Genomic DNA, 19916 nt, shown 5'->3' with positions numbered 1-19916 from the left:
GGCCCAGGACGCGGCGCCGTCCCCTCCGCGCAACGACTCGGCCACCTGCGCTGTGACTCGGCGCCTTCCCGGGCAGGGCCCCCGGGCGCCGATCCCCGCGGCCGCCTCGGGTCCCTACGCAGGGACCCAGCCCAGGCACCTTCCCCCGAAAGTGTCCACCGACTGAAAATAGCGCCCGACTCGGCCCCCGGCCCCCCTGCAAATCCTCCCCTTTAAAGGGAGCCACCGGGTGACGCCGGGGGAGTTTGCGGAAGCGCCAAACGCGTCGGGGCCTTGGGCGGATCCCGTGACTGGGGCTGGCCCCGCCCCCGGCCCCGCTTCCCCCATTGTGTGAGCCGCTCGGGCCCAGGCCCCGCCCCCTCGCCGCCTCCCTCCGGCGGCCCGGCCCCTCCCCTTTTTTTCACCCCCCCCTTGGCTCATTTCCGGCCGCCGCCGCTACCGCTAGCCTGTAAGGAGGACTCGGCAGAGGGAAGAAACAACAGCCGCCATCTTGTTTGTGTGCTGGGCTGGGGGGGAGAGCGGGCGAGAGGGAGCGGGCGAGAGTGGGCAAGCGGGACGCCGGGCTGAGCGCGGACTGCGGGCGCGGGAGTGCGGCGGGGAGCCGCGCCGGGGAGCGGCGGCCGGGCCCGAGACAGTGGCCGGGGGCCGGGGGCGCACGGGCTGAGCGCCCCCCAGCCCCGCTCGCCCGCACACACCCCCGCGGCGGCCCGGGAGCCGGGCCGGCGTCGACGCCTCGGGGGGACCATTACATAAGCCCGCGCCCCGCGGCGCCGTTCCCGCCGTCGAGGGCGGCCCCGAGCGGAGCCCCGGGGGGCGGGCGCTCCCGGCCGCCGGGGTGGGGGCCGCGGCGCGGCCGCATCTCTCTCCCCCGCGGGAGCGGCGGGCGAGGCGGCGAGCGGCGCGAGGAGAGGCCGCCGGCGCCGCCCGCCGGAGCGGGGCCTCCTCGGCGGGCTCGGCCCGGCCCCCTCGGCCTCCGCGCCGGCGAGCTCCGCGCCCGGCGTTCTCGCCGCGCCTCCGCCGCCCGCCGCGCGATGTGAGGCGGCGGCGCCAGCCTGGCTCTCGGCTCGGGCGAGCTCCCTGCGGCCATTAGGGGCCGGCGCGGCGGCGGCGCGGAGCGCGGCGGCGGGAGGAGGGCGCGCAGGGTGGGGGCGCAGGTCCGGGAGGGGGCACCGGGAGGAGGTGAGTGTGTCTCGTCGCCTCCTCCTCTCCCCCCTTTTCGCCCCCGCCTCCTGGTGGCGATGAGAAGGAGGAGGACAGCGCCGAGGAGGAAGAGGCTGATGGCGGCGGCGCAGCTCCGAGAGACCTCGGCTGGGCAGGGGCCGGCCGCGGCGGGCCGGGGACGGCGCCTCTAGAGCCGCGAGATCTCGGGGTTCGCCGCAGCGGACGCGCTCGGCGGGTTCGTGCTGCTGAGCGCTCTCCTGGGCCTGGGCGCGGGCCCGGCCCCGCCACTCGCCCCGACCTTCCCCGTCGAGCCCGCATCCCTCCCGGCGCCGCGACCGGCGGAGAGAAAAAGGAACTTCCCCCACCGCGCTCGGGCGGCGGAGCCCCCGCGGCCCACCCCGGGGCGCGGGCGGGGACCCCGGCCGGCGGAGGGAGCGCCGCGGAGTCGCCTTCCCCTCGCCCGCAGCTCCGAGAGAATCAAAAATGGCCGAGAATGTGGTGGAACCCGGGCCGCCCTCGGCGAAGCGGCCTAAACTCTCGTCTCCGGCCCTCTCGGCCTCGGCCAGCGACGGCACAGGTTAGTCCCGCGCCCGCCGGGCCCCCGCCCGCGCGCCGCCCTCGCCCTCCGCGCCGCGGCTCGGCCGGCGCCGGCTCGGAGGGGTTTGAATGGGCGGTCGAGGCCGTCCCGGCGCCCGACCATTTTCTCGGCCGCCCGCCCGCCGCGCGCCGTCAGGCCGGGCGCCCCGGGCCGGAGCCCCCGGCGCTGCGGGCAGGGCCCGAGCCGCCCGGCCCGGGAAGCGCCGCCGCGCCGAGTGCGAGGCGCCCCGCGCAGCCTGACCTGTGGGGCTTTTTTTTGTTGTCGTTGATGAGGGAGGAATGACGAGCCCTTTCTCCGCGGCGGCTCCCACTGTTTCCTCCACTTTCCACTTTTCCTTTTCGGCGTTTTCTCCCCCTTGGCAGGGTTTTTCTGTTGAAGACGAGGGTGGGGGGGAAATTGTGCTTTTTGTTGGGGTGTTCTCCGGGACTTCACGGTTCCTGTCAGAGCCGAAATTGGATTTGAAATGTCTCACCTCCCGTTCCCCGTTCCCGGCGCCCTCGCCCCCAGCTCCCTATTTGCTTTAAGAATCAATATGGAGCGCAGTTCACCGCTGCGCTCCGCGGCTCGGGGCGAGACCAAAATGTCTGAAAGTCTGGGTTCTTAGGTTGGGAGAGAGCACAGGTTGGTTGGCTGGTTTGTTTGTTTTCTTTGTGTGTGTGTGTGGTGGTTGTGTTTTGTTGGTCTTTAGTGTTTTTTTTTTTTAATTTGTTTGGGTTTTTTTTATTTTTTTTCTTTTTCTTTCTTTTCTTTTCTTTCTTTTTTTTTTTTTTTTTGCAGTCTGTGGTCACTTTTCTCTCGGGGCAGGGAGAGAGAAATGATAAACGATTTTGTGGAGTTATGTACCTGGAAATCAAGATCAGAGGTTCAGAGCGTTCCTGTCAGGAACTGCAAACCTGAACTGATTATCTAAAAGTTTCAAGTGTGTATTAGATTTTGTGTTTGTGTGTGTTTTGTCCATATACTCTTTAAACAGAAATCGAGATTTCAGTTTTTAAAAACTCTGCGGGTTCTTCCCTTAGTTGTGACTTAGCCCTTCTGTGAAGAGCAAGTCAGGGAGACTTCTTCATCTTCCCCTTCTTCTTACCGCTCCGTGGTGCTGTCCTGGTGGCCGCTGACCGCCCCTCTGCGGTCCCAGCTGCTCGGGGTGCCAGGCCGGGAAGAGGAAGGGCGGCCGGCCATCTGACAGTCCGCAGGACGTTCCCCTCGCCCCGAGCATCTCCTCACCTCCCGGGGACGGGCTCGACGTCATCCCTCCGTCTGCCAGTGAGAGTGCATAATGGAGTTAAATGCACCCTTGGAGTTGGTAGGGAACTCTTGAGTGTGTTTCTAAGGAGGCTTCGTTTCAAAGGGTGACAATGTAAGGCTGTGGCAGCGGCCTCAGGGTCGCCGCTTTTCTTGAGTTTAAGATAATCTGCAAAGATTGGGAAGTCGGGACCTGGGAAAGTGTCTCCGCGTCCGGTGTTTTAGTCTGTTCTTATTACTTGAAGTTTCTGTGGTTTTCAGGGAATTTTTTTCTTTTTATTTAAGAATTCATACACATCCTGAGCACTATATTCCTTTGCTCTTACTGAATGCCATTGAGGATTTTTAGCTCATCTTTTGACACGTTTCACCTATTTTTGTGTCTGTTTAGTTTTTGTGTAATGTGATAGTTCTGGCTTTTTCGTGTTAGTGTAATGCATAGTGGATTTTACATTTGAATTGGCTTGGTGTTTTAGGGAAAACTTTTTATATGCATTTTGATCACTCCTGATTTGAGCAGCTTAGTTTGGGAGTCGTGCAAAGCCCAAGAGGAGGGCTGTGCTCTGTTCAAACACTTTGTTAAGGTGTATGGCTACATTCTCGGTATTAGATCTGTGAACTTGATAACTTTTAAGTCGTTTTGGTAGTATCTCACCTAATAGACAAAGACTGCTTTTTCACTTGGAATCTCTTTGAATAATTATGAGTCTTAAATGTATTAGCTGGGTTTCTGTAGTAAAACAAACCCTCACATTGCGATTTATTCAATCTTAATATTAGTTACCTTACTCTAAGTTTTGTGGTGGTGCTGACTTTTGTCTCCCTGTTGTCAAGCTTTTACTCCGGGAGTTCTTTGGTGTCCAAATTTTAATGCTAATTAGTCGGGGGTTTTTTGTTGGTGGGGGGCTGAGGAAGTTGAGATTAAGGAAATACTCTCCCCACAGAACTTAGTTGTGTTTTTAATTTTTTTGCATCCAGCTGTGTGTAATACGACTGTGCAGACAGCTTTTAATAGAGGCACTTTGATTTTTAAGACTTTAAATTTCAAACTTGTAACTTTTAACATCTTTTGATTTCTGAGTTGTAAGCAGTATATTTTATAAAATGAGAGAAAATTGTTCATTGGCACTTGGTCCTGATTTTTATCTAGAAGTGGTCAAAATGATCCCAATATTCTAGATCCCAGAAACTTGTTACAGATGATCCAGGCTTTAGATTTGAGTAGTGTACTTACTTATCAAGAGTATTTGTGCGTTCCAGTTAGAGAGGAAAGAAAGCTACAATTTTAGTGGGTATGACATGCCAAATGTTAACAAAACAAATCAGTGTTTAAATCCCAAGTAGTAAATGTCTATAGTTAGACACTAATGCAGAATAAAAATGACTTAGTGTTCAAAGATTCTTAGAAAATTTTCAGGTGGATTCAAAACTTGAATTAAATGTTATGGATAGGGAAGAAGAGTTTCGTTTTTTAGCTTTTGTATCTGTTTCAGTTTTTGCACTTGATCCATTGGAATTTTTATTTATTTAACTTAGTATGGTTAGGTCAAAACTATTTGATAAAGGACTTTTATTCTGCCCATTTCACCCACAAAAAAAGACATTTGCAAAAAAAAATTTTTTTTTTTTAGTACAACTATTGAACAGAACAGTTAACCAACAGGTAAGTCATGGAAATATTTCCTGTACTGGAGGGAGTGATGAGGAGGGTACATTGCCTTCCTTTGCTTAGAGAACATGTTCTTTCACTGCTTTGCAATCGCTTAATGCTATGTGCACAGAAAGAACAAACTCCGGGAAGATGGGAGCAGTGTTTGGAACTGGCATATTAGGTGTAGGGGAAGGATCTTTCTGCTCCTGGTACAGTTTTGAGACCCTGCTGTGTACTTGTGCCAGAATCGACTTGGATTTTATGCCTGTTGATATTTTTCATTTCAAAAGGTGAAAGGTATAAAATACGCTTATATATTTTGACCACCAGGTTAATATACACAATAGAGAAGAGCTACACCGTCGTGTTTATTGGTTTATCCTAGTCCGAATATTTTGATGGAGGTCATTACTTTTTTAACTCTTAAACCAGTGATAATTATGTCTTAAATTTATTTTTTAGGCATGGGTGCTTACATTAGAGTTCTGCCTCTGGATTTCTGGATTTTTTCAGATAGGGCTCCTAGATTCTGCAAAGTATTACTAACCTCTGTGTTAAGTTGCAAAACATTTTACCAAGCTTTGAACTCCCTGCAGTTGAGTTTTTTTCAAGGCTTTGTAAATTCATTTATAAGGATTCAAGAAGACTCTGTGGTCGATAGTGAGTTAAAGTACCTTTTGTTAAGTTGTGTATCTTATAAGTGTTACAGTGTGGGTGCCCTTTCCAACAAATTCATTTCTATTGCAGAGGTAAGAACTGTATTGGCATGTTCCATGAATGGATCAGTTGGGAAGGGAATAAAGGGTTTTTCTGTCTTGGTTTCCTTTTGGCATTATTTTCTCTCTTTTACTCCCATTTCTACCTTTTCTTTGTCCTGTATAAAGGGTGAGAAAATTGAACTAACAGTTGAAAATTAGTGCAAAGTGCTATTGGTAGGAACTTTGAGAGGTAAAAGTAGGAAAGAAAAAAAAGAGTAGGAAGAATGTTGCAGATACAAGTGGGAGTGTAAAATGCTTATTAGTATATTTACAAAAGCAATTCAGGAATTATTTTGCCAATTCATACACCCATCTCTTAGTGGAAAAATAAGTCAGGCTTTTGTGTTTGTGTTCAGTTTTTATGGTTTCTCCTTGGAGGATTTCTTCGCTTGAATTTTTTGAGTGTGACAAACAGAAATTAATGGGCAAGGTGAAACTTAAATTATACAGAGTGTAAAAAATTTTAAACATTGGCTTTTGCAGAAAGTTCTGAAAATATAATGGGAAATATTTATTGTCCAGTCCTCAATATTAATTGAGGTGTTAAGTCTCTTCTGAACAATTTAGATATAGTTTTGACTTTAGATATAGATCTTTTATTATAAATGTCCAAAAAGGCAATGAGGTATAATAATTTTGTTCACAGGGAAAAAAAAAAAAATGAAAGCTGTTGAGAGTGGTTAAACATGAACCTGTCACCAGTTACCTGAAATCAGCTTTCTCACCTGTAGTGCCCAGCATAGAGAGTTGTACTGAGAAATAAAAGATAATTTAGATGCTTAAGATAGTGTAGCTTAGTATCTGCTCATTGATAAGTGCTACCTGCTTTTAATCTTACTACTAAATACATTTTGTAAAAGGCAGTGGTAACCTTTTTTTTTTTTTTTTTTTTACTTTGCCCTTTTTTTTTTTTAAGGATTATTTATGTATACAAGAACTGGGGTACAACAGGCCAGAGGTGTAGGGGGTGAGAGGATTCACCAGAGACAGAGTGGGGAACACAACAGGCAGACTGACTGAAATACACTGCTGAGGGGAGCAGCGGGCAAGTCAGGAGAGGTCTGCTGCTCCATGTGGGTAGCACTCTGGCCAGGGATCGAACTCTTGCTGCAGAGGCTGCTGATAGCTTCATAGGCTGCTTCTTAACCCCTTGTGCCACCTGGGAGGTCCCAGCAGTGGTAACCTTTTTAATGTTTCTATAGATGGAGTAGATAAGGAGAAAGCCAGGCACATGAAATTCAGAATTTAGTGCAAAGTAAGGCTTATACACATAGTTAACCTGTGCATCTTCCACTAAGATTAGGGTTGTTGTTTTTTGTTGTTTTAGAGAGAAGGGTGTGGCCACAGATTAAAACAGGAATAAAAATACTATTATATACTGTTACATAGGGTGTCCTATTTATGTAAGTTATTTGAAATGAAAATAAAATATTTAAGGCATAATGAGATATCAGAAATCTTATTAGAAATGCTCCTGTTAAGAATGACTTTTTGTGGGCCTCCCTGGTGGCACAGGCGGTTGAGCACCGCACTGTGAAGCTGTCCGCAGCCTCTGTTGCGCAGGTTCGATCCCAGCAGGCCGGCAAGAATCCCACCTGGCCAAGCAGACCTCTCCTGACTCGCCCACTGCTCCCCTCAGCAGTGTATTTCGTCAGTCTGCCTGTTTTGTTCCCCACTCTGTCTCTGGTAAATCCTCTCACCCTCCTGCGCATCTGGCCTGTACCCCGGTTCTTGTATAAATAAATCAATCTTTAAAAAAAAAAAAAAGAATGACTTTTTGCTAAAGAATTATGTGGCTGCATACTATTCTTTTTTTCTAATTTGCTTGTCTGGGTCTTAGAAGACTGTATTGTAAAGTAGGAGGAAAAGAAGTAGAAGGAGCAGTACAGGACTTTGCTTTTATTTTTTTTATTTTTGACCACTTGGAAGTAAGAAGCTGTGTTTTACATGGGAACCAGAGACCGTGTCTCACAAATGAACAGACAATGCTTTTCCCTTACTGCTTGCAGTGTACTTTGATATTTTCTATTGCAGTTCATTTTTTTGAACTGCTGGTTTTGCCCTGCTGTATTGATTTCATGACCCACTGTTGGCCTGTCACCCACAATTTGAAAAATACTTAGAAGAGTTGACAAGCTCATGGTTGTCTTGTATTGGACCAACCTTTTCCGTATGCTGGTATTTATCCTTAGTGCAGGGAATGCTCAGGTAATCCAGACATAGACCCCTTCCTTCTTGGGGCTTAGTTAAGGAGAGTATAGCAACATTGCTGTAACTCTGTTACTTTGCTGACTGTCTTTGAAGAATTGGTATATGATTTTGGATATTGAAGGATAGGTGCATGGTAAGATTGAGTGAGCCCAGGCTAGGAACAAGAGCATATGGCCTGTTCAGGATCTAACTTGTGGGGGTAGCAAGTAATATGACCATGGAATTCAGCAAGGGGCCCATCAGTTAGGGTAGGGTATGTAATGGATTGGCATTTATTTTATTTTATTTTTTAAAGATTTATTTATTTATGCATACAAGAGTTGGGGTACAGGCCAGAGATGAGGGCAGACAGTGGAGAACAGCAGGCAGACTGGCTGAAATACACTGCTGAGGGGAGCAGCGGGCAAGACAGGAGAGGTCTGCTCGTGCTGCAGAGGCTGCTGACCTCCTCATAGTGTGGTGCTTGCTTAACCCCTTGCACCCCCAGGAAGGCCCCATGGATTGGCATTCAGACTTATCATTTTAACTTGTTTAAGTGGGTGGGTCAGAATCATACCTTGATTATTAATGAAAATGAAGAATGGCTTGGAAAGAAACTGGGAAAATAAAAAGCAGGGAGATCAGCAAGAGGACTGCTTCAGGCTGGGAGGAGGGGGACTGTGTAAGTAGATGGAAATGAAAAGATCTGAGAGAAGGTAGGTGGTCAGCAGAACTTGGTGATGGATTTGATGCGAGAGAGAGTGCCATGGGGGAATCAAGAATAATTCCTGAGTTTCGTGTTTGGGTAGCAAGATTGGTAAGGATGCCTGTTTACTAAGCTAGCAAACATAGGAAAGTAAAACTAGTAAACACAGTGTTTGTGTATGGGGTCGGGTTAGAAGGAGGTCGATGGATTAATTTTTGGACATTTTGAGGTGTGATTCTCTGAATTAAAATAGTCTGTTTTAATTTGGTGTGTCTTTCATTTTAGCCCACAAATGTTGAAAACCCTCCAAGGTTAGCTCCTTGGGATATAAAGATGGAACATCATGCAGTTTCTGCTCCCAAGGCCTTAGAACCTGGTAGGGCTAGTATACATGTACACAGTTTCCCATAAGTTCTATTCTGATAAGCTTTCAAAAATGTTCTTGATAAAAGCAGAGGATAGGGATGATTTCTGACAGGTGGAGTTGGCATGTTGGGGAAAAATCTAACAGAAGAATGTGTGTTTGAAAGGGGCGGGAGACTGAAGAAAACTTCCTTTTATTAAAAGGAAAAGTTGGAAAGGTATTTCAGGTGGGACAAATTCAGGTGGTTATAGTGTGGCTGGAACACAGATTGTCCTGTGAAGTGTTTTTGTGGAAGACACATGGCAAAGGATCTTGGGGTCCTATTATTAAAAGACAGAAATATGCTAAGGAGTTTGACATTTAGCTTACTGTCAAGATAAAGTTTTTATAAGCAGGAGAAGGACATGGTAGGGAAAAGAGAAACACCCAGTCTGGTGGCACTGTGCACCAGAATCTTCAAAATCTAAGCATGAAGTTTGGGTGGGTTTTTTTTTTTTTTTTTAATATTTATTTATTAATTTAAACAAGCTCTGGGTACAGTCAGAACCCGGGGGGCGGGGGGGTGTTAGAGAATTCATCAGAGCCAGAGTGGGGAGCAGAGCAGGCAGAAGGACCGAAGTACACTGCTGAGGGGAGCAGCGGGCGGCAGGAGAGGTCTGCGCTCCAAGTGGGACCCTCCTCCGGTTGGCGGGGGAGCAGCCGGGGATGGAACCTGCGCTGCAGAGGCTGCGGGCAGCTTCGCAACCCAGCGCTCAACCGCTGCGCCACCGGGGAGGCCCAAGTTTGGGTTTTTATATCATTGCATTGATTCTTAAAGATGGGATCCTAGCTTATAGTTAATTTCACGCCATGTAGTTTTGCTGCATTGATAAATGGATAAGGAACAAGGCAGATAGATGGTCAGTGTAAATCTTTCTCAGCGGACCCAAGGTCACAATCTTAATCAGTCATCGCATCCCATCTCTGTTTAAAATTTGAGACTTAAATGTTTTCAGGTTAAGATTCACCTTCAAGTCAGTCTCTTCCCAAAGTATAGATACACCTTTTGATAGGATTGTGGGACAAAGCTGTGAGAGTGCATGCTCTGAAATTTGCTGGCATGTCTGCCCTTTGACTATTGGATTTCTAAATTCAACAGCTGCCAACATGCATAGCTATGTAATCCTGTATAATTTAACATTATCAGATTTGTATATAGCTAGACCATTTCTAGTGTTTATCGTGTCTTTCCAGCATAAATGATTCATTTAATTTTCTTAGTGTTCCTTCCAATTAAGTAGTTAATAGTGTCTGTACATCTTTGCTTCTTTGATAGGTGGATTGTCAGAATAATTGGATTAATTCTGCTTCATCTACTTGCTATTAAGATACTATTTTTTAAAATAAACTACTGAATGAATGCTAGAAAAGTTGATAAACCTAATGAATTCATGAAGTTGCAAAATTGCCTCCTTGAAAGGCACTGGTGCTTCCCCAAACAGCTGAGTTAATACAAGAGTAGGAGTGCCCAAGGCACGAGGACAGGTCTTGGCGGAGAGTGGGGGTTTCAGTCATACAGTTGCTCTGTAAATTTAACTGTTGTCTCATTCTCAACTTTTTAAATCCCAAATCTTCCTCACTGGGACTAGGCCTCTAAGAGTTCCTGATCTCTGCCCATCTCATCACTCCCTTTGCCTGCCCCTTCCCCCCAACCACAGCACCGAACTGGCTAATGTTGAGGTGGTTCTTGTATCTTAATCTTGTTCTCTTCCGCTTTCGCCTACTCATCCTCGGACCTAATGTTGAATTCCATGAAAGAAAAGTTTTGCGATCTGGAGTGTTAAGTTTTAAAGGCATTTTAGCTCCATAGAGAAAACTAACTGAAAGGAGGAGAATCAATGAATAGATTTTGACTTTTAAGTGGACACTTGAGAAATGACTAGTGTGAGAATAATCGGCATGGCTCTTTTGCTTCCTGTGTACAGTTTAAAAGCAAAACTGAGTTTTTGTTTGATTTCAGCTCTGAAGCACAAAAATAATCCTGTCTATTCACCAAATAATGTTTAAGCCCCTCTAAGTGGAAGAAAATGTGTAACTGGAAGCAATACTGTTTATGCAGAAATAGATTTTGAACCAGAACTATTTAAATTTTAAGTTTTACATCCTAGTTAGTAATTGCAAAGGAAAAATTGTGTTTATGCTCACAGTGTAGCATTTGTGATTATATTGTTAATAGCTGTACTTTTTATTATGGTTCATTTGTATTATTCATGGTATGTAGTGTTTGTCTTACTTCTTTATGTATCATGGAATTATTGTGATCTTTTCATTTTCACAAAGTCTTGAGCTTAGTATTTATTTTACAGGAGATTACATGGCCACAGCAATATAGGAGACATCAAAGGTGACCTACAGAATCAATATGTAAAAACAAAAGAATGTTTTGACTCAGCACTCATTTCCCACATGTTAAAGCCGAATTGTCATATTTAAACATGGTTCATTGGATAAACCTCATGTATAATGCTAAACTGTTCAAATCAGATTTCAGTCTGTCCTGTCAGTCACATTTTGCATCACTGCGTTTGGACTGAATGTACACTCAGATGAAGAAACATTTTACTCAGAATCATCTTGTATTTGAGCATCACAATAAGAATATGGGAACTTGTCAAGAAACTATTTGCTAGAAGCAGCCTGCTGGTGTTGCGTGGTTCATACTTTAGAAAGTAAGCAGGAAATGTCTTAGTGGAGATGGTGCGTGTGGTCATTCGTTTCCATAGTTGTGATACAGTTTTGTAACATTTACCATAAGGTAGTTTAATGGACAAACTAGTTTTATAACTTGTTTATCAAAGAGAAAGAGCAGGTGAAGCAAGCAAGTTAAATATGTAAGAGCTCTCTTTATCATCCAGGGGGAAAAAAAAAAACTTCTGCTATCTCTTATTTTCTTACCTCCTGCTTCTCTAATCCACTGCTGTCTGCCTTTTCCTTTTTACCCTGAACCCCGCTGAAGCTGCTCTTGCCTAGATTACAAAATATCTCCTGTTACCCACATTCAGTGCATTCTCTCTGCAACATGGAACACCACTAACATTTCCCCTTTGCTGCCTGCTTTCGGGTTTTCTGGTGAATGGATTGGGGAGTTAGGGGTTCTAACATCCTTTCTAGTTTAAGAGCCTTGTACCTTAAATTCTGGCATTTGTGACAGTTCCCTTAACGTCTGACTTGAGTCCCACATTTCTTTTCTCATTACCGGATAGTCCTCTGATTGCCTATCTGAGTAGTGGTTACCACTATCCTTTTAGGATGTTCAAGACAGAAATTGAGGATTCATCTGTGTCCTTTTTTTTAACACTCTCTTAACCCCCTACCTGTAGTTACCGAGAGTTCATGTGATTGGCCCCTTTGATGCCTCCTTTCCTTTAGCACTTTGCACTAGGTTCATGTGATTGGCCCCTTTGATGCCTCCTTTCCTTTAGCACTTTGCACTAGGTGTAAGCGCCAGCTTTCCTATCTCAGACAGCAGCCTCCCGCCCGGACCCCTAACTCTGGGCTTGTCTGTCTGATCTCACTCTTTATCCTGTTTGCCTGAGTGGACTCTAATAAATACAAATTTGTTCATATCATATTTCTGCTTAAAATTTTTAAGTAGATCAGTTTTCTCTCTAGAATAAAAATCCTAAACTATTATGTTACAAGACCCTCTAGGTAGCTTCTTATTTTTTTGGACATCTAAGTTTTATTCAACTGATCTGTAGTAATCCCTGTGAATGGCAAGTTAGATGGGAGCCTGAGAAAATGATTTATGTGAACCTTTACTTTTTAAAACCCTTTATTTGAATGAAAAAGAAGAACCTGAGGAGCTTAGTAAGAAGCATGAAATTGAGGCTGGTCAGTACTAAAAAACCATTGTTAAACAGGATTTGTTTAAATTGTGGCATTTTAACTTTCATATTTTCCTTTGCCTCTTTTTGCATACTGCTTTTAGCTTTAGACCACTGGGATTCATTTGTAGTTAATGACAAACTGGCTAAAAACATAGTCTCTTATAAGTATTTTACAGTATACTGCTCATGAACCTAATACCAAGTTTTTGCCTTTTCTTTTTCCCTGGAAAGCCTTTACAGAAAGACCTAATGGGAAAAGATTTGGGATTTGATGGCTAAAATGAAATCCACATACTAGGTTTTTGAGCCTAAAACACTCTTAACCCTATACCAGCATAGAATTGATTGTTCACAGCTTGAATCAGTTTTTCTTAGTTTGAAAATGTTATTTAAATTTTATTTTAAAATTGTTTTCTCAGTTTAAAAATACTCAGAAAACTTACAGTTCTCATAATATTCAATAATCTGAAACAATTGCTGAAAGTGAAGTCTGCTTGCTTACATACAGCATTGGATTAGAATCCTAGGGACTTTAATAGACCCATATTCCCTAACAAATAGTATAATTTTAGGGAACTGAGCATTACTTCATCAGCTATAGACACATCAGTTACTACATTGATAAAATGAGAGAATGATGTCTTCAAGTAAAAAGGTTTATACTCAAATGTTTAGGATATTCTAGTAATTTAAGATGAATGACTAATAATAATCTTCATTTACTTGTGTTTCATAATAACTTGTCAGGGTTTGTTTGTTTTTTGTTTTTTTTTTCCCCCAAAATTTCCCATTTGTTACAAATTGAATTTCAAAAACTGTGGTTGCTAATTTATAAAATGCAGTTTAATTTGTTTTTATCTGTGGTGTCTTCAGTCACCTTGCTGACTTCTCACGACTTCAGTTTTCTGTTTTTCAGTTTCTGCATTGACAGTTATATTAGTTACAGGCCAAAAAAAAGTTGTGTTTTTTCTTTCTAGTCTTTTTACTTAAAATTTTTCTTGTATTATTGCTTTGGTTAGATAGACCAATACAAAGTTGAAATAGTTCACGTGGGTATCTCTTTCTTGTTCTGATACTAAAGAGACTACTTTTAATCTTGGTTCATTATGCATATTTGCCCTTCATTTTTTAGGTTTTGGAAGAAACCTTTTTTATCAGTTTAAAGAAGTTCTGCCGGTTTCTTGATTGCTGTATTTTGCGTTTGTTTCCTAAATTGTGATTGGGAATTGATTGTATCTAGTCCATTTGAGGTGCTGTAAGATGAATCATACATTTTCTGTCTGCTTTGTTAATATGGTGAATGACTTTTAGAGACGTTCTAAGGTGCTAGTGCAGACCCCCCTGCTGGATTTCTAAGATTATCCCGGCTTATTTTCAGGACACACGCACATCTGGCTTGCTTGTATGTACACGTGTACATGCATGTGTGTGCACAGTCACACTTCTGTGTTCATCCTCACATTCTTGTGTTTGGCTATGTATGATCTTTGCAATGTTCTTCTATTAGATCTGCTGTTTTCTTTATGGAAAGATTAATGATTCCATTTTCTTTAATAAGTAGTAGAATTATTCACGCTTTCTGTGTCTCCTTTTAAACTTCTTAAATGGGGAATTTCAATTTAATAGAATAGTGTAAGAAATGCCCATGTGCCTGTTAATGCTGGTTACCAGCATTTCACCTGTCATTACCCTTTTATTTTTTTTTAATCCTGGAGATTTTAGTTTAGTGTGGGGTTTTTGTTTTCGTTTGTTTGTGTTAAGCATTGGAATGCTGTAGTATCTTAAAGAAAATCTTAGGTATACCATTTCATTAGAAATACTTAAATATGTATCTCTTGGTTAAAAGGATTTACGTTAACATAGGTTTGGAATGATATTTAGTGCTAATCAAGAACAAAATATAGAATGATTTTGTTTGGAATCTGTCAAAACTAACCTTTTTCTTTCCTCTTTGCTTCTAGATTTTGGCTCTCTATTTGACTTGGAGCATGACTTACCAGATGAACTAATCAACTCTACAGAATTGGGATTAACCAATGGTGGTGATATTAGTCAGCTTCAGACAAGTCTTGGCATAGTACAAGATGCAGCCTCTAAACATAAACAGCTGTCAGAATTGCTACGGTCTGGTAGTTCCCCTAACCTCAATATGGGGGTTGGTGGCCCAGGCCAAGGCATGGCCAGCCAGACCCAACAGAACAGTCCTGGATTAGGTTTGATAAATAGCATGGTCAAAAGCCCAATGACACAGGCAGGCTTGACGTCTCCCAACATGGGGATGGGCACTAGTGGGCCAAATCAGGGTCCCACGCCATCCGCAACAGGTATGATGAACAGTCCAGTAAATCAGCCTGCCATGGGAATGAACACAGGGATGAATGCTGGCATGAATCCTGGAATGTTGACTGCAGGCAATGGACAGGGGATGATGCCTAACCAAGTCATGAACGGTTCAATTGGAGCAGGCCGGGGGCGACCAAATATGCAGTACCCAAACCCAGGCATGGGAAATGCTGGCAACTTAATGACTGAGCCACTGCAGCAAGGCTCTCCCCAGATGGGGGGACAAACAGGACTGAGAGGCCCCCAACCTCTTAAGGTAAGTGCAGTTTTGGTTTGTATGTACTACCAGCATGTTTTTGAGTGTTTCAGTGTTAAAGGGAGGGCTTTCATTTTTTTATTTGTTAAAGATTTATTTGTTTATTTATACAAGCACTGGGTACAGACAGAAGCACAGGAGGGTGAGAGAATTCACCAGAGTCAGAGCGGGGAGCAGAACAGGCAGACTGACAAAGTACACTGCTGAGGGGAGCAGCGGGCTGTAGGAGAGGTCTGTGCGCCTGTGGGACCCTCATCCGTTGGCCGGGGTCGAACCAGCGCTGCAGAGACTGCGGGCAGCTTTGCAACCCAGCGCTCACCACTGTGCCACCGGGGAAGCTCAGAGCTTTATTTTTTTTTACTTATCATTCTTTACTGTTCGTGTTTAATCTTAACATTGCGTACCCTTCCCACATACGATGTATCATGTCAAAAATTTATGAAGCTCTTACATTCAATTTAAGTAAAGCATTTATTTTACAACTGGCTGGTATCATGTACCTTTACAGTTCTAAGTGATTCCTCCTGCTTGAAATATCCTAATTTTTAAGATACACTTTTCTGTTCTAAAATATATCCTAAATTTTTTAATTAGTTGATTGAAATTGATGTGCATTAGTTTACTGTGAAATCTCAACTGACATTCCAGGTGTCCAAATAACTTGATTGTTACTTGGTCATTGTGTGAAAGGCAGTTAACGACTATTTTGGCTTTATTAGGTAGAGAATGCTAAATATATATGTGTGTATTTTTTAAAACCTTTTCAGTGTGTTTTCTGTATATAATTAAGATACTATAAGCATATGTTGATACTTATTCATTGATATTTATATTTATTTTTTCTTAAAATGGCATCATTATGTAGTTGTGGTTGCCTGTCATGTAGTGAGTAAATATTTGTTGAATGAAAGAGATGATGCTTGGAAGGTGGGTAAGATTGTCACAAGAAATCAGGATAGGAGCAGACTTTCTCTGTAAGAGGAATAATATTAGCAGTCATTATGGCTTATGTGTTCCTGAGACTCATGACGGGTGAGGGAGAGCTCAAGGAAGAAATTAAGTCGAAGGGATGAATCTGGACTGAGGGAACTTAGGTTCCATGTAGATACACAAAAGCCCTTACTATTTTTTTCTCCCCATTAAAGGACAGTAGCATCTTAATGTAGGAAAAGATTCTGTTCAGCACCCCTACCTACTTTAGATTTTCCTCCTCTGGCATTTGTTATGCTGCTATGTCATTGTGATTTACTTAGAGCATTTGGAGTCAGAACCAGAAACAAAAAGGTAAAATATTTGTTAGGTTCCTCTTCTCAGTATTAGGAACATAGCTGTGAAGTGTCCCTGCCCTCTAGGTGTTTATTATAACTTCCATGCTAGAGATAGAGCCATGACCAAACTTACTTTGTAGAACTTTCAAGTGTGCACATATGAGCATACTAGCTGTAAAATTTGTTGTGTTTAAGATAAGTGCTGTGAAGAAAACGTAAGGAACTGCTCATTGAAAGAATGCCTAGCTTGAGAGTGGGATACTTAATCTAAATCACAAATTTCTTAATACCACCATTATTTCAGGGACTGTGTATGTAATACACACACATATATACATGTGTATATACATATATATATATGTATATAGCAGTGAACAAAACACAAAATTTTTTTTTTTTTTTTTAAGATTTATACAAGAACTGGGGTACAGGCCAGCGGCATGGGAGGGTGAGAGTATTTGCCAGAGACAGAGTGGGGAACAGAACAGGCAGACTGACCGAAATACACTGCTGAGGGGAGCAGCAGGCACAAGAGGAGGGGTCTGCTGTGCCATGTGGGTAGCTCCCTAGTTGGCTGGGATCCAACTCATGCAGCAGAGGCTGTGGACAGCTTCACAGTGCTGTGCTTAACCCCTTGCCCCACCAGAGAGGCCCAGTCTCTGTTCTTTTTTGGAGCTTATGCTTTTCATTGGTAGGGGGAAGTCAAATAATACTTTATTACTAAAATACTAATTTGTTTTTATGAGTTCCAACTATTCAGAAGCCTATATTTATGAGTTACAACTATTTAGAAGTATATATTTGTGAAACACTTAAAGCATGCTTGACACAATAACAGCTCTAAATGTGAGGTTTTTGTAGTTAAGGAGTTCTAAGATGAGATATACCCAATTCATATACAAGTCAATTGTTTTTATTTTTGCGTAGAAGAACTGGGGTACAGGCCAGAGGTGCAGGGGTTGAGAGGATTCATTGGAGACAGAGTAGGGAGCAGAACAGGAGTGACTGAAATACACTGCTGAGGAGAGCAGCTGGCCAGCCAGGAGAGGGCTTCCGCACCATATGTGGGTTAGCTGTTGGCTGGGGATCGAACTCAGGCTGTAGCAGTGATAGCACTGAGACTTAACTCCTAGGCCACCAGGGAGGCCCACTACAAGTCAAATTTTTTTATAGAACTAGTTTTTGGGTTTCCCCTGGTGGTGCAGGCGGTTGAGCGCAGCGCTTTGAAGCTTTCCACAGCCTTTGTAGTGCAGGTTCGATCATGGCCAGCTGGCAAGAATCGCACAAGGTGAGGCAGACCTCTTCTGTCTCGCCCACTGCTCCCCTCAGCAGTGTATTTCAGTCAGTCTGCCTGTTCTTTTCCTGCTCTGTCTCTGGTGAATCCTCTCACCGCCCCCCCCCCCAACCCCCGGGCACATCTGACCTCTACCCCGGAATAAATAAATCTTTACAAAAAACAAAAACAAAAACTGGTTTTCTCTTTATGGGAGGGAACAAAGCCTTTTCTGGGCCTCCCTGGTGGTGCAGGGGTTAAATCTCATTACTATGAAACTACCCAGCCAGGGAGTTGACCCACATGGTGCAGCAGACCTCTCCTGTCTTGCCTGCTGTTCCCCTCAGCAGTGTATTTCAGTCTGCCTGTTCTGTTCCCAAATCTGTCTCTGGTGAATCCTCTCTCTCTCTCTCTCTCTCTCTCTCTCTCTCTCTCTCTCTCTCTCTCACACACACACACACACACACACACACCTCCCACCTCTGGCCTACACCCCAGCTCTTGTATGTATAAATATATAAAATAGATCTTTTTAAAAAATAACCTTTTCTGTATTTTCCTATTAGAGAATAAAATAAGTGTTGAAATCAGTGTTGAAATTGTTGGCTAGCAATTGCCCTTTACAGTACCAGGTTCTAAAATTACCTCATAAATAACAGATTTTGAACCTGGGTTAGTAGTACTTAACTAAATTTCTTTCAAAACTTCTATGAGCTCTGGTGATATTGAAGAATCAGGACTTAAGACAAGGACTTTTCCGTGGGACTTGATAATTTGAACCCTGTTGACAATGGCCGTGGCTTTTGTATATAGTGCTTCTTTTGGATGAATCAAAAGCTGCAGGCAAGTTGTGGTATTACTACTATAACAGTCCAAAAGGTGGTTTATGGAAAGAAATTTGAATCATACTCCCTTTATCCTTTGTCTTTAGAGTGAAAAAAAAAAAATTAGAGTCAGTATAAAGCAATCAAATATGAAATGTTTCAAGTGTTTGGACTGATTCGTTGAGACGGGCAGAATAACAGATTTTGAACCAGGGTTAGAATCTAGGATGTGCCATAATCATCCTCTTCAACCACATGCTGTGAATCTTCTTGGTTAAATAATTTTACTCTAATAAACTTACAAGACTATGTATCTGCCCTCATAAAATGTGACAAAGTTTTAAAAAAATTTTGCAAAGCCTTTTTCTAATAGTCACCCTTCATGAGGGAAGAGTTGAAATAACTGATAAAACTTTATATAGTGAGTACTATAGATTATGGAGCCGTACTGCCTCGGGTAAAAATGGACTTGGCCGCTTACATAGTAGCTTAGCTGCCTGCTCAGTTTTCCCATCTGTGGAATGCGAATAGTGAGAGTAGGTGTTCAGGATTGTGGGAAAACTAAGGCAGTTAATATAAATAAACATTGTGAATGGCGTGTGGTGGGCACTGACTATTAGAGGAGGCACAGCGGCAGAGCTCCATATTATTACAATTCCTATTTGGTGCTGCTTTTCAGACATGCTGCAGGAGAGGTCGAGCTCATGTAGTTAATCTAGAAACGTAGCTCTTGGCTATATCGGATCTCCCTGCCAGTGGGCAGCAAACAGTGGGTTTTCAGGTTTGCTGCAGCAGCATTTACCTCCAGACTTAACTGGAAACTTCCGGGAGTGGTTTTCAGTGGACTGAAGCCTGGAGAACAGAAGCCACGCCTGTGTGCTGCGGTCCTACCTAGTGATCTCTGGATTTTGCAGACACGGCCTGGGACCATATCTATGTGTTGCTTTTTCGTTTTTACTCCGTAGTTGGAGATCTGAGAAACAAGCCCTCTTTCCTGTCGCTGTCCTCACCTACTCTGAAGTTTGTTACCATTTGGATGGATTGAGTATCCAGATTTTTTATTGCTTTGTGACTGATGAAATTGGTGTTAAGAAAGAAAAGCTGAATTTCATTCAAATGAGTATTGGCTTTAGGACTAAATTCCCCTTTTCCCTTTTAGTTTTTTTTTTTTTTTTTTAAGGTAGGAATGCTAATATCTGTTTTGGAGCTGCTCTTAAAATTAATACCAGTGTGTGTTGGTGGTTGACATGTGATGTTAAAGAGGATATAACCTGTCAAATTTTAAAGTATGAGCTTTAAAGTAAGATGTGTTGCCTGTCTGTTTTAGAGCTGGGGTGATCTCAGATAGGGATGGAGCGCGACGGAGCTTGTATTTGCAGCAGTGGAGGCACTGACTATAGCGCAGGAAGGAAG

General features: G+C 43.6%; 1 protein-coding gene across 2 annotated transcripts in view; it reads left to right on the top strand.

The window, feature by feature from the left end:
* Positions 1–1644: 1644 nt before the first annotated feature.
* The window catches only part of EP300 (EP300 lysine acetyltransferase), a gene marked incomplete at both ends in the record, with an annotated part of 64616 nt that continues 46344 nt past the window's right edge, over positions 1645–19916 (top strand). For both annotated transcript variants that reach the window (XM_084254545.1, XM_084254544.1), the window contains 2 exons: positions 1645–1738; positions 14501–15138. In XM_084254545.1, the coding sequence (XP_084110671.1) occupies positions 1645–1738; positions 14501–15138 (732 nt within the window). The remainder of the gene's footprint in view (positions 1739–14500; positions 15139–19916) is intronic.

Source organism: Talpa europaea (genome assembly GCF_964194135.1).
Source record: "Talpa europaea genome assembly, chromosome: 15".
Lineage (NCBI taxonomy): Eukaryota > Metazoa > Chordata > Mammalia > Eulipotyphla > Talpidae > Talpa > Talpa europaea.
This window is presented reverse-complemented; position numbering and strand designations above follow the sequence as displayed.